This window comes from Cyanistes caeruleus, chromosome 2, assembly GCF_971803275.1.
Source record: "Cyanistes caeruleus chromosome 2, bCyaCae1.hap1.1, whole genome shotgun sequence".
NCBI classification, from domain to species: Eukaryota; Metazoa; Chordata; class Aves; order Passeriformes; family Paridae; genus Cyanistes; species Cyanistes caeruleus.
In genome coordinates this window covers 73835677-73849801 of record NC_141702.1, presented here as the reverse complement: position 1 = coordinate 73849801, position 14125 = coordinate 73835677, and the positions used below count along the sequence as shown (strand labels likewise).

The window sequence follows — 14125 nt, the reverse complement described above, 5'->3', positions numbered from 1 at the left end:
GGGCGGGGGCGCGCACGGCCGGTGTGTGAGGGAGAGCGAGGGGAGGGCGATCCCGGGGCGGAGAAAGGCGGCGGCAGCGGCGGCTTCGCTCGGCTCAGGGCAGGCGAGCGGCCACAGACGCTGTCGAGCCGGGAGATACGGCGGCCGCTGCCGACTCGGGGCATCCTTCCTCTTCCTCCCCGCCCCCTGCCCGCCCTTCCCCCTTCTCTTTCTCTCCTTCCCCACTGTCCGCCGGGGCCGACCGCTGTCGGCGGCACGATCCCGGGGCGTTTCCGCGGCGCCCGAGCCGGCAGCGGCCGCGGGGAGAGCCGGTCCCTCCCCTCCCCGGCCGGGACTGAGGGACCCCCCGCTCCGTCCGGGGCTCGGCTGAGAGGGCCTGGCCCCGGCTCGGCTCCCCGGCGGCGGGCTCGGCGAGGATGTCGGGCGGCGGCGGCAGCCGGGAGGAGGAGCGGCGCAAACTCGCCGACATCATCAACCACTGGAACGCGAACCGGCTGGACCTGTTCGAGATCAGCGACCCCACCGAGGTGAGCGACCCCGGCGAGGGCCTCCCGCCCGGCCGGCCCGGTGAGACGCCGCGCCCGGGCCAGGCCGCGCCCCGCGGCAGCCGGGCCCCCGCGCCGCCCCCCGCCCCGGCCGGGGGCTCGGGCACGGGCTCCCCTGCGCTGGCCGCGGCCGGGGCTCCGCTCCTCGGTGGGGAGCGGCGGCCGGGCCCCTCGCCGCGCCCGGGTGAAGGCAGGTTGTAGCGGGCGCGGAGAGGAAGGGAGCGAAGGGCCGGAGCCCTCCCCTCCTCCCTCTCTTCCCTCCCGTAGGCACATGCCGGCCTGACCCTGCGGGACAGGCGGCTCCGAGGCAGGGGAGAAACCCGCTGGGAGATGGAGGTGGCGAAAGGGGGCCGGCAAGGGCGAGGATACAGGAGCTGCCCCCGTCCCGAGCCCGACGAGACCGGGTAGCTTCGTGGGCTATTTTTTTTTATTTTTTTATCTGTCTGTGACTTTAGCTGTACCGACAGGCGGCTGGTGGAGGAGGATGGAGAATCTCGGTGCTGGGCGCTTTTTTTTCTTGCTAGCTTGTTTGTTTCTTTAAATATTCCTCTTTGTGCAGAAGGCGCCTCTTACAAAGCAACCTGCCGCTTATAGTCCGGCGGCTCTCGGGGCTGCTGGTGCAATCCCCGGAGTGGCTTTCCCAGGGCGTGACGGACGGAGCGCCTTGGCTCTCCGAGCCTGCAGGCTGCCAGCCCGCCGCCTAAAGTAAATACCAGGAGCAGGTTCCTAGACCCGAGTTCACATGTTGTACTGGAAAAACACAGCCGCTAATTTCTGGCTAATGAAGTGGGTGTTTCTGATGGCCGAGAGAGGCTGGGTTTTGTCCTTTTTTTTTAAAAAAAAGAAAAAAAAGTAATAGTCAAACCACACCCTCCCGCTGCCCCTTGTCATGTTCCCTTTGGCTGGTTCGTGCTGCGCGTCTGGTTTGAAAGCGACGACGGGCGGGGGGTGGGGTAGGGGGAGGGCTGGGGACGCAGGTTACAGCCCTGTTTGTGTGTGACAGCGGGCTCCCTGCTTAGAGGGCGGAGGCTGATCATGTGCGTGTTCCCGGGGAAAAGGAGGAAATTCACACTTGCTCTTGGCCTGGCCCTGGTTGTTTATTAACAGAAGCCTCTGAGAAATCACGTTGGCTTGGTCTTGAAACTGGCTCCTGTTTCTGCACCCAGGTGCTGACTGCTAGCAGAGCCACGACAAAGCGTTGAAAGCAATTCTAAGATTAGGAACTACGACACCTTCGGGTATTTTCAGTTCTGTTCATTGCAGACAGTTTCTTGAACACAAAGATGACGGTTTTCTGTGATTATTCTCTACATCTTGCAAGATTTATCGTAATTAGAGTTCCTTGATTGTATTGCGTAGGTTTTAACAGCATCGTTGTTGGCTGACAGTCACTGTCTCAAAAAAGTGGGCTGAAGCCAGTGTCAAGAAGCCTACATGATTGTGTTTGAGAACGTAGCACAGCCTTTTGGGAATTGCAGGTTGACTGCTAACGGCCTGTGGCTGAACTTTTTGTCTTATTAATGTGTTTGTCCACTCCCAGTACATTCTAACTTCAGCCTTCTTTGTGTTTATGGCAGACTGTGCTTCTGTGGTTTTGTTAGTAAGTAGTTCAACAAATCACACTTTCTTTAGGTCAGCCACGCATATTTATTATCATAGTTAACTAGAGCTTGCACGAAAGTCACCAGCTTCTTTATAGTTATTATTGAAAGAAAAAATAATTTTCCTTGCATTCGATCCATACTTCTGCAGTTAAGCCTCTGAACCTGTATAGGAGCATTCTCACTACTGTCAGTGATGCTATTTCAGTTGAACTACTGAATGTGAAAAATGAAGTGCATGCATAATATGCTTAAATGTATGAGCTCTTTAGCCTGCTAGTTCTAAAAGTGTTTGATAAGTCTGCAGGTGCGTTTCCATGAACTGGCAGCAGGTAACAATTTTATAGATAAAGTATATTTTCCTTCTAGATAATTACGGTTGCGAATGTTCACATTTATTTTCACTCTTACCCTGAGCTGACACAAATTTGGCAGTATTTTCCGCCCAGATGATGGTGTGATTCCAATTTGTACTGTTTATCAGCTTAAATGAAAGCCCGTTTACTAGACTGCTTGAGAACTGACAATCCTCTGTTGTTTCCCTGTTTTTCCAGGCTCAGATGTGCTTGACTATAAAGCACATCTTGCTTTTTGTAGAGACTGCAGCAACTGTGGCATCTGTGAAGATGCAGTAACCTGGATATGACTTTTGTGTCTGTGTGCCTGAGCTGGGTCAAACTGAATAATTTTAAACTATCCAGACGTAGTTGCTGGCCTGCTGCGTTAACTTTGTAGCCCAAACTGCAGACTGTCATCCTGGAGCTGCTGATTGGATGTATCAGTAGAGTTGATGCCTTCTAGTGATTCTTCAGGCATTTCCTCAGTGAAAATAACGTGGTTTAAGTGACTTGTAACTTTCCTATGTATGAAACTAGGATTTTTCCGGAGGGGGTAATCACAGCTTTAATAGTGGGGTTCAGAAAGGTTTATATTTTTGGTGAAGCAAAAGTAAATTGAAATCTAATGCAAATTGACTGGAGTTCTGACAGTATAGATTTTGCAGTGACAGTGAAAGGAATTCACATGCGACCAACTGATATGCCTTGGTATTAGTTTGAAAAAATCTAATTCTTTGGTGAGATGCAGTTGTTCCAACTCCATTAGATCCTCTTCACTTTACTGCAGCGAGTAAAATGTGACTTTGTTTTGAAGGTCGGGCAGTATTTTGAAAGTAGTTCAGATGTGTGGGATTTTTTTTCAGAGAAGTGCTTCATTAAATTAATCTGTTTGAATTCCTGTTAATATTTTATTGAGTAGACTAGTTCCAAGGGATTAGAGATTTACTTGTTTACTTGTCTCTTGGGAGACTTAAAGGAACAAATTGGTAAGGTATGTAAGACACTGAAAAGCAAAAGCCTTGGACAGGTCATGTTGAGTTCTATTACTGACTTCTTCTTAACTTCTCTTGGACTCTAATATTAACTAAGTCATTCAGAGCTGCTTTACCCCAGCAAAACAGAAGTGAAAACTTTCTGTTCCATGCTCAAAGCTGAGTATTCCTCTCACTGTATCACGTGTTAGGAAAACTGAAGACTTCTTGGGAGTGAGGCTTTCATATCTTCACTTGCTTTCACTGAAGTAATTTGTGGACTCATGCTTGAGAACAAGGTGGTAATTTTAAATTTATGAGGTGTTTACCAATTTGAACCATTGTTGCTGTTCTGAGAAATCTGTTAATTTGCATTATTTTACTCTGATTTTTTTTTTTTTTAAATTCAGAAAGTAGCAGAGAAGCTCTGTGGCTTGAGAAGCTTATAAATGAAAAAATGAAAACTCTGCATGTACTAGGAGAAGTTTAAACCATAATGTTTTAGGAGTGCTGCTAGGTACAGACCTTTGCTAAAGATGTTTGTAATACTGGTCATAATTTAAACTTGATTAAGCTTTATTGTGTCTACTTTGCCTTATGAGGCAGCTACTTGCTTTGGCAAGTCTGAGAAAAAGACTGGACTTTTTGGAGGAAAGTAAGGTGCATCATGTTTTTGTTTGTAGATAAATTCACGGATTCAAAATGAAGCAGAACGTTGACACTTTTCTTCAATTGTTTCCCGTTGCCCTTGTTCCAAGTATTACCAAGTTTTATGGATACTTTTTCCTTTTTTTTTTTTAATTTTTTTTTTTTTTGGTCAGGCATAGAAACACAGTAAAGAGACTTAGAAAAGACTTAAACCTTTTGGAGTAGGAGACAAAATGATTGTTTGATCTTGATATAAGTCTTGGGTGCTTACAGCATCCTGAGTTTTCAGAAAGGAGCAAGTTTGAATGAATTTGTAATAAGTGCATAGAGTTGTTTGGAAACTTGTAGATAGGAAATGATTTGCCTTTATACAGTTTAGCTTTTTTAGCCTCCTCCTTTTAATGCAAGTGCTAACTGGAGTTGATTGTTAAATAAAATAACTGCACATGAGTGTTTTGAATGAGAGGAAGGAATGGAGGGGTACTGTACACTGTGCATTTATCACTGTTTGAATGCATCTAATAAGATGCCATGTCTGTACTAGGTGTTACAATTTTTGCTGGTGACAAAATAAAGTTTCATTTTAATACATGCTTTCATAGGTGTGTATGAGAGGAAGAGAAGTGCGGTGTTTTTTCTAAACATAGCTTGTGGAGTAGGAATGTGAATTACATTTAATTCCTTTGAGATAGGCACTTTTTAGAACAAGTGAGATTTTTTTATAACAATTGCCCAAGGGCTGGGGGATTGTTGTCAGAAACATTGATCTGTTGGTGTTTTGTTTTCTCATGGAGAATGTTGTTCTAGACTAATATAGATATAATATACCTCTGTATTAGCAAAAGTAGAAAGGTCTAATAAAAAAGCTTAGAGAACATACTTTGCATTAAATAATAACTCCTGAGAGTTTGACTTTTAAATGGCCATCATTTAAAAAAAAAAAAAAGAAAAAAAAGAAGGAAGTTCAAAAGTCTTCATGGCTATTTGATTATTTTTTGTATGAAAAACCTTAGGTACAAGCAAAAACCTTAGCAACAAGGTATTAGAAATACCCCTTCAGAATGTGGGTGGGGCTTTTTTTCCCTGTGTTGCTTTGTTTTGTTTTGTTTTGTTTTCATATTGACTTCCCATGTGTTGTGTTATGTATGTTTGGTCTATTCAGTGTGTTTCATATTGTTTTGTTTGGCTTTAAATGCAAGTTAGCAATGTATTAACAGAAAATATTGCACAGTACACTGTATGGCAGGATATTTTGGGGCTGATGGAATTTTTGTCTTCATTTTTTGATTCAGATCTGATTCTGGTTCATTAAGTGTTGCAGGGAAGACTCGTATATGACATAAGCTTATAGTCTTTTAATGGTAGTTATGCAAGCTTGTTATTTAAATCTAGTTAAAGCAAAAAGAAATGGGAAAAATGGGTTTTAACCCCCCTGCTGTTTGTCTGCATGGTTGCTCACTCACCCATAAAAAGATCCCACCCTTTTAAAAATCTGGCTCTGAGGCTTTTTTAAGACCTGTTTTTGAAATTGGTAACCTGTTGTGTTATGGGTGATATCAGATATTAGCAGAAATGCAACTCTGGAGCTAAGGAAACGCCATCTAAATGGTAGAAATGCTTGTGCTGTCTCCACTAGTTGGATTTCACTAGTTGGAAACCCCTTTCAGTAGTTTTAGCAAGTGCAACTCCTCATACTGTACAGACCTCAAGAAGCTGGTAATATATCTGAAAATACTGTCTTTTTAAGTTTGCCAAACCTATGATATGAAAAGTAAACTCAATTTGCAAGAAATGTTTAAACTAGTATTTAGTCAGTCTGGAAAGGTGATTGGAATGCTTTTTAGTGAACAGAATATTTTTCAGTAATTGCTACCACTAAGCAGGCATAGTTCAAGAGGGGATATAAACACTGAGGCATTAGAGGTTCGGGATTACTAATTGCACTTTACTGAGCCTGTTGAGCTCTAGTTCTGCATTAAAATGGTTGGAGAAAAGAAGTCAGGGATGCAGGCCTGCTCCTCATGTGCCTCAAAAGCAGTATTCTGAGACCAGTTTTCCTTTAACTGAGTCAAAGTGAATAGTCATTACAAATAACTTAGTGCTCTCTAGAGAGTCACAATTATAAATTTGAATTAAGATATTGACCACAGTATACAGACAGCATGATGTACTGAAAATAATTCTAGGAAGAAGTTTTAGGCTGTACTTTTAATATTCCTTATATAAGTTATTTCTTGAGCTAGTGGCTAATTAGGTCCATACATTTCAGACATACTGGCTTTAAGAATTCCCTCCTAATGTGTCAATCTGTTCCCTGCCTAAAATGCCATTGACAAGCATTACCCTTCAGCTGAAAAAAACCCTAGTCCTCTAGACATGTAAGGGGTTTGCTTTGTTGGTGCGAGTGTGTTTTTTCTGTCAAAATCATTTCTCTTTCAGAGAGGTTAAACCAAGATGAATGGAACACGCTTTTATGATTTTTGAGGGAAACCAAGCTTTATAATTAATGAAATTCTACTCTTGTGTCTAGAGGTTTTGTCATCTAAAGGAGGTAACAAAAACTAAAACTTAGCTGGAAAGTGATAAAAGTTGAAATAAACTGGTGTTTGTGGTAAGGCTGTAGATTATAAGAAACCACTCTGAGTTTATCTTTGTGTCAATATCTGTTGGAGTAGTTGCTTTGTTATAAATCAAGGGAAATAAACTGTAGCTGTGCAAAATTCAGAACATGCGTAAAGAAAATAACTTGTTTTGACCAGTGGTTTCTAATGAAGGTGGAATTGAGAATCACAATGTGAATTAGTAAACTAAATGTTGTGATAAACTTGAGAAGTCTAATTTAGCAGATATTACAGATATGTAATGGAGTGTTTGCTCTGTCTGTCAAAGTGAACTTCATGGTAATGGAAGCCTCTTCTGAAGTATATTTGAGTTAAGCACTGTTTAGATAATTGTTGATTTTTCAAGATTCTTGGTTAGGAAGAATATTTACATGTAGAATAGTTATTGAGTGATGATCATTTCATCTTGTGAAAAGGCTAAAGCCTGTTTATTTCTGCTGTTAAGGTTGATAGGTAGATAAACCAAAGAGATAATTGATAGTTGTTCTGGATGCATGCATGACTTGGCTCTTAATTGTTGTTAAACTTTTTGCAGAGATCCCCCCTTTCCCTCAGGTCTTTAATTGCAAGTAAAAATTACTGCTTTTCTGTTACAGTCCCTGTCTTGGACGCTTGATAATCTAAGATGAAAACTTGATTCAACAGAGATAAAACTTTGTAGTAGATCAGACCTAACAGTAGCAGTCAAATTATTGACCTGGACTGTTTTGTGCCTCATGAGCTTTTGCATAATGAAGATGCAACTTAACTATTTTCAGTGTAGGGATAAGTTTTCCATGTGATTGGTTGTCTTCAGTCATTGAATTGTAATTCTGCCTTTTGCTACTGTCTAGTTTGGTTCTTTAATAAGACTGAAAAATCTGCTTTGACATGAAGTCCAGTGTTCATTACTTATACCTTCTTATTCTATGTTACTTTAATGTTTTCTCGTGTTAAGTGCTTGTAACTTGCTAAAACAGTGGGCATTGCCCTCAAGGTTATCAACTGATCGTTATTACGTATTTAATTACATTTTCCAGATCTACCTTCTTCCCTTGTATGCTCACCTTGTAAGTTAGACAGCTCCTCTTCAGATCATCTACTACCACAGATACTCTTATGAGGAAGCCATTCCTCTGGTTCTTATTCATTCTTATCTCCTGTGAAGACACCTTCTGTCTAGATACTGCTTGCTTTGTTTCTCTATGCACTGTGTAGAGCAGGGCTCTTTATTGCCCTGGTCTGTCTTGCAGAATTTTGTTGTAGATTACTAAATATTTTGGAGAATTTCTTTAAACTTTAAATCCCAGAAGAACTGGAAAAAGTCCTAGGACTAGGATTGTCATCTAGAAGATCAGAGTAGGGTGTTAGTTTTAAGTGCAAATTTGCACTTAAACATAAATTTTACTTGGTTACATGTATTTGTAATTTGTCTTTGAATTGCATCATATTAGTAGAAGAATCTATTAGAGTTTGATTGTAGTGATGAAATTGTGTACGCTTCTGTGAGTTTGTTCATGTCACCTCTTCCAGTGAAGAGCAGAAATTACATATCAGTTTTGAAAGTTTTAAGCTTTTGTTAAATGGTATTTGGTATATCTTAAGGATAATTATAAATGGATTTCTGATTTCACTTACATATTCCAAGAGTATAAAATAGATTTAACTTTAAAAAATAAGAGTTACTATAGTGACTCTTTTCAAGGACATTGGAAAACCGGCTGGTTTGTTATGGGACCGGAAACTGAGTATGTATTTGGCTATGACTCCCAATGCCAGGTCAACTCTTGGGTAAATATTTTAGAAGGGATTTTGTGCACTACAGTGCTAGTTGCAATAGACTGATGGCAGACCTGAAACAAAGGCTGCTGGGTGGGGTTTTTTATTTGGTCAGTGTTTTTCTTACTACTTTGATAATTTGCATTCTTGTAACAAGACCTCAGGAATATGAAGGTTCTTGCAAAAACTCACTACCTACTAACAGATGATAGTTTCTTGATGACCTGGTTTAAGGCTTCCCCTTGGTGAATCGTGTCCCAGGGCATGCCTCAATATCTGGCTCTGCTGTGTGGTAAGAGCACCTTTTGTGGTGTGAAAAAGAATGAGTTGTCTGGCAACAGTATTTATTTGGCCAACAAAGTATGTTGCTCAGAGCAGTATCTATGAACTAAGATTTCAGTGCATAGACTTTTCAAGCACTCCATGATGTGTTTAGTAGAGCTTTCTCTTTGTTGGATGACTTGTCAGTCCACACTCCTCTATTTTCTTAGAGGCAAGATACACATTTTGATGTCAGCATCATGCTTTTTACATATGTTTACATTTTGCTTTTACATATATTGTATTGCTTACAAAACACATCAGAAGATCTGAATCTCACTTCTTAATGAAAATTAGGGGCTGTTGGATAGCCTGTAGCTGGGCAAGTGTCGAAAGGACAAACATTTCCCCAATGTCTAAAACAAGAAAAGGTCTCATTCCCTCTGCCCTCCAGAAGGTGCTCTACTTCGAGCAGTACATCAGCTTGAAATTGGAAAATATTTAAAGATTTTGTTATCATTCTCAATTTTAGTAAAAAAACAATTATACCATGTTCTTAATTTAAAAAACATTGGGACAATGCTGTCTGTGATACAGTGTCCTCCTTGATGGGAAAATGTCTATGTGGAAACAAACAAAATTGAACCAGGTTGTGTTTTAGAAAGCTTTGCATTGCTAAAATGATTTTCATAATATCAGTTCTTTTATGTTGAGATATCTGGTTTGCATTCACCTTCCATGCACAGTTTGATAGTATTTTCTACATTTGGATCATATCCAAGCATTGCATCCTTGTAGAAAGCTGTGTGTTTTATTGGGAAACATGGTAAGTTGTTTCCAGTTGAAGTGAGAGCCTTACTGAATGTGACTGCTACTTACTTTCAATGTAGACAGAATCAAAGTTTTAAGACCTTTAACGCTCACTGTACCTATTCTGACTGTTGAAAGATTTGGATAGTTACTTTTCATATCTGGAAAATGAAAATAATCTGAGAATTGTGATGGAAAGACAATGTTTACTAATGAAAACATTGCTTAATCCTGCTAATTGATTTTGATGGATTTGCCTCTTAGGTCTAGTGTTTGCTGTACAGTGAAGAAGGTCAGAACTGGAATTACTAAGATTACTGCATTTTGTGATCTAATTCTTTAGCTTTTTGAAGCCTTTAAAAAAAAGTAAAAGGTTAAACAACTGTTTACTTCTTTAAAAATCAGTGAGGTGCTCTAACAAGGCCCTTCTTTGTTTTGTGTGAGATGTATTGTAATACTTTTGATAAAGTCTCCAGCAATTCTGAAACTGTATCTAGTATTTCATGAGAGTTTTTCTTGTTGCCATAGCACAGCAAGGTCCATTTCAATAAATTTACTTGTTATGCCTACAGCAAACTGTTTTCAGACAGATAAGGATTGATACATAGACTGGGGAAAAAAAAAAAAAAGGAAACAATGAAGTAATTTTATACACTGTCTGCTGATATATTCACCAAAGCCATCTACCAGCATCCAAAGACACCAGCCCAAAGTTGTGACATTATTGTAGTTCTGTGAAGTTTTCAATATATGAGCTGGGTTTGCAGTCTGTCTCAGGTGTTTTAGCCATTTAATAGGAAAAAAAAAAAAGGGAGATGGTTTGGCTCTACCCTGGAGCCTTTGTCAGGATTTACAGTAGAACATGTATTTTTTTCTATTACCTTCTGATTTCTGCCTTAGCTTTCTGTCTTAGCTTTTGACTAAAGGTCACCTGTAAGGTAGGATGTGTGATGAAATTCAGAGTGTTTTAATTTTACAGTGTTCAAAATTCTGGTAGAATTTTCTGAAGCAATAATCAACAGTGTATCCTAACATTCTGGTACTGGCTCAGTGTCTTGAGTATTAGAAGTTCTGAAGGAGTTACTAATTCTTACTGTTATAAATAAATTGTATGTGGTCTAATACAAGCTTCAGAATACTTCAATTTCATGCTTTCTCACCTGCATTAAGTTAAGCTTGAACTCAAAAAATCACTGCATCACATTTTTGAGAGATTAGACAAATTTGAAAACTTTGCCTTCTCAAAGTAGTCTTCATTCATTTTGGGTTATAAGTGTCAAGTGGCAGCACAAAAATGGTGGCATTGTACCAATGTGAGACAGTCGTGTACTGAAGCTCAAGTGTTGTACAATGTACTGGTACTGCTGGTTTGTAAAAACCTTTTGAAACTAAGCACTTAAGTAAGTATCTTCAGTGTTCTACATTTTTCTTTAGGTCTTTGAACATTCTTGTGGTTATGGATGCTCATAAATATCCATGTATGTAATTATAAATGCACTGATCTAGCTCTCTCAGTAAACCTTCCTGTGTTGAGACCTTTTCTCCCTCATTTCCTCTCACACTCTGCTCCAAAAATCTCACACCCACAACCTTAAACCAGACACTCCAATCTTCTGCTTTTAGGGAAAAATGGCAATTACAGCATTCCTCATCCTGCTACACTGGCTTCAGAGAGCTGCCTTGTGATTATCTGCCTCTGTCAGAAGTTTCCCGTGAGGTTACAGATCAGACATTAAATCCTCTACACTTGCCATGTGGACTTTGTAGTTTGGAGTGGCCTTGCAGTTGGACCTGTTATAACCAGTTAGTCTGTGTGCTGATGTTGGCTGTGACACCTGGGTTTTCTTCTAAGGGAGTGCTTTTTTGCTTATTATACTGTTACAACCATAGATACTTTTCCCTATTTTTGGAGAAGATTCCTTTTAACAGGCTTCCAGCTTTTGTCATCTCTTCTGGGTATCTGCTAGATAGAGACAGACTGAGTTTCCTGGATTAACCTTATACTGCATTCCTTAGCTGCTGAGAAGGAAATCTTGCACCAAGGCGAAAAAAATCCTTCCTAACCACCTCAGACGTAATAAGGATGGTACTCAGAGCATGTGGAACTTAATATATCCAAATCCTGAGGATAAACAGGGTGTTTTTTTATGTTGCAAAAGGGTCAGGACAATTTCACTGATCCTTGATAGCCATGCTTTTTTCCTAATGTCAGCTGTATTCTTCTATGGCAATATCATGATGGTTTTGGTAGCAGTAGAAGCCTGCAAGCAGGATAAAATACCAGCATATTTCTGATAGATACCTTTATATCCGTAATTTATGAAGTGAAATGTTGAATAGCAGTGTTCTTTGTCATGACTGATGGATGTGTGAGTAATCTGAAGCTATTTCCACCTCAGCAACTGTAAAAGAGGATGAACACTTTCACAGGTACACACGCACTGAGTTCTTCAGCCACTTCTTCACCCACCTCTCAACACTTTTGAAGCACAGAAAGGAAGTGGCAGCATTGACCCTCTTCCTGCCATCACTGCTGTCTGATTGCTGTCATGGGGTTCTGTCTTCTGCCACGCAGAACTGGCCATCTTTGATTCTCTTCCAGCTCTGTGGTGTTGATGATACTGACTTTTACAGCAACCACAAGTACATGGTAGCAGTTAAATTTGTATGCTGCTTTTTACTATGGCTTTCAGGAGCTTTGGCTAGCTCTTTCTCTGCCTTATTCGCCACCCCCAATGTCCATCTGACTTAAACATCATTAAGCATTGACAACATTTTAAAATTGGTGCTTAGTTTATTTCAAAAATTTCTTCCTATATATACATACATGAAATCTAGGTAGAATAAAGGAAAAAAAATAACTTCAAGTTTAGGTTTTACTAAAGCTTACTGCATTTGTTTTTGGGAAAAGCTGCTTACTTGCTGTATGCAAGGAGACTTTTTCTTTAATTACTGAATTACTGAGCTTTCCTGTTTTCCATATGACTTTTCCTTACGTTGACTTTCTATCTAAAACAGTTCTGTAGGTAGAATATTTATGATACATTTTGTTCATGGAATGAGAAATTTTGAGTATAGTTCTTGAAGTATGAGCAGTGGTCATTCAAGTATGTTTGGAACTGAGTTATATTACTTTTTTTTTTTTTTTTTTTTTTTGTCCCCAAAGAGTCCTTTTCCAAGTTGTTGCTATTAGCAAAATTGAGGGTTGGGACTAGATGATCTTTAAGGTCTCTTGCAACTCAATCCATTCTGTGATTCTAAGATGATATGTATTTAGATAATGGTTAGCTTATACTTGTGAGTAGCTGTATCATCTCCTTAAACTACCTTGGTTTGTTTAAAAGACTTCTAACATTCTCTCTTTGTTATAATGTTTCCAGGACAGTGGGATGGAGAAAGTGAGGCAGATAAATGAAGTAATGTGTTGAAAACTGTTGTAAATTTAGTTACTACAGAGTCAGAAAGAGAAGCCAAATTTTTATAAGTGTATGCAGTTCTCTAGGTTATCCTAATTTGAGATTTCACCTTTTAAAACATAGGGGGAAGGGAGTTAATCACACTTATAGTGTCATCTACTAGCACTATCACACCATCTCTGGTTTAAATCTTAAGTGAGTTGTATGGGTTAGCAAAGAATTCTCCTTTTCTCTGTTGAGGAGCTGCATACAGTAGGTTACATATCTTCATAGAAAACTGGAATAATTTTCATATTTGGAGTTTTGTTTATTTGTTTCGGAAACACTTCTGTATCAAATGTACATGAGACTGCCTCATTTCAGTAAACAGGTAACTTAAGTTCTAAATTTGATGAATCAAGCTGCTAAGGAGTTGGAATGGACCTTAAGGATTGCCTGGTTACAACCCCATCTGCCATGGGCAGGGACATCTACAACTAGACCAGGTTGCTCAAGAGCTTATCCCGTCTTCCTTGAACGCTGCCAGCGTCAGGGCATCCACAACCTCCTATGGAAACTTGTTTCAGTGTCTCACCACCCTCTCAATAAAGAACTTCCTGATATTTGTACCCATTATTCCTTGTCCCATCACTGAAGTTCCTGACAGACTTCTTTTCCAGCTTCCCTGTAGGTCCCCTTCAGGCACTGGAAGACTACTTGAGATTTCCACACAACCTTCTCTTCCAGGCTGAAGAATCCAGGCTGAAGAATCCAGGCTGAATAGCCCTAGCTTTTTCCCCAATAGTTTCCTGTATCCACATGTGTAATTATCTGGTGTTCTAACATCTCATAAGCTGTTAATTAAGGCAAACATAAATGTTTTATTAGGATTTTTGAAGTGAATACTGAATACAAAGAAATTCAAAATCCCCAAATGCTTTGCAATAAGAATTTAAAAAATGAAATATTTTTGAATTAATTACTCTAAGTACCTAATCATAAGGAAAGTTTGTGTCTCACTGTGGAGAGTAATAAAAAATGTACAGAACAAATGATATGGTGTTATAAGAGTTTATAAAATGTGCATGTGTTTTTGTTTGGGTTTTTGTTTCATTCATTTTCATTTCTATACAAATAAAATATATTTGTAGGAATAAGTCTGGAAAAGTTTTCTGTC

The 14125-nt window shown here is 39.9% G+C and overlaps 1 protein-coding gene across 50 annotated transcripts in view; it reads left to right on the top strand.

The window, feature by feature from the left end:
• Positions 1-59: 59 nt before the first annotated feature.
• The window catches only part of AFDN (afadin, adherens junction formation factor), a 125136-nt gene continuing 111070 nt past the window's right edge, over positions 60-14125 (top strand). For 36 of the 50 annotated variants that reach the window (XR_015283436.1, XM_086877935.1, XM_086877922.1 and 33 more), the window contains exon 1: positions 60-527. Coding sequence is in view for 49 of the 50 variants with exons in the window: in XM_086877935.1 (XP_086734061.1) it covers positions 417-527 (111 nt within the window). In the remaining variant the exon portion in view is untranslated. The remainder of the gene's footprint in view (positions 528-14125) is intronic. The other 14 variants (XM_086877936.1, XM_086877923.1, XM_086877937.1 and 11 more) reach the window with 1 other exon arrangement.